This window comes from Bison bison, unplaced genomic scaffold (genome assembly GCF_000754665.1).
Source record: "Bison bison bison isolate TAMUID 2011002044 unplaced genomic scaffold, Bison_UMD1.0 scf7180017864500, whole genome shotgun sequence".
NCBI lineage: Eukaryota > Metazoa > Chordata > Mammalia > Artiodactyla > Bovidae > Bison > Bison bison.
The window spans coordinates 598,376-599,064 of NW_011495059.1; the positions used below are offsets into that span (position 1 = coordinate 598,376).

General features: G+C 65.0%; 1 protein-coding gene across 1 annotated transcript in view; it reads right to left on the reverse strand.

Annotated features, from left to right (window-relative positions):
- MYBL2 (v-myb avian myeloblastosis viral oncogene homolog-like 2) overlaps window positions 1–689 on the reverse strand; it is a 36,824-nt gene that overhangs the window by 2,662 nt on the left and 33,473 nt on the right. The window contains 1 exon segment of the mRNA XM_010829232.1: window positions 2–63. Coding sequence (XP_010827534.1) covers window positions 2–63 — 62 coding nt within the window.

The window sequence follows — 689 nt, forward strand, 5'->3', positions numbered from 1 at the left end:
GTCCTCATCCACAATGTCGAGAGCCAGGGACTTGCGAACTTTCTTAATGGGGCTTCGCCGCATCTGGGGGAGGTGGTGGTCAGGGCACACGCCTGAATTCCCGTCACCCCAGTGCCCGATGACCCTGGCCTCGGCTGCCCTGGGCCAGAGCCAGGCTCTGGTGCAGGGAGCCCTTGAGCAGGCCCGGCAGGAGAGGATCTTCTGGGGGAGCCGCGGGGCCCAGGACACTGGCCCCGTCGTAGACTCTGTCCCCAGGGCAGACTGTCCTGCCAGACGCTCACCAGGTATGGAGGATACCAATGCCACCTCTACCCACCCTCACCCCCAAGGGGACCAAGCGCAGCCCAAGTCTCTACCACACTAAACACTCACCCACACAGCCAAGTCACAACCAGAACACCCACCAGCCGGGGAGCTACACATAACCCCGTGGGACACAGGCTGTTATGGGCATGTCCAGCCCCCAAGCCCTGTGCCCTGTGCCTCCTATAAGCAGATCAGGGGGCGGCTCCGACCCCAAGGAGGGCCTCTGAGACTGACACCTGTCCCCCAACTCAGCCCTGTGCCCCCAACAGGTGACACCCCTGCTGGGAACCACCCTCAGACACAGAGAGGCCGGGGAGGGCCCCAGTCACACTGCCCACACACCCGGGGCCCAGCTGGAGGGTCCCCTCCCAGCCTTGCCGCCC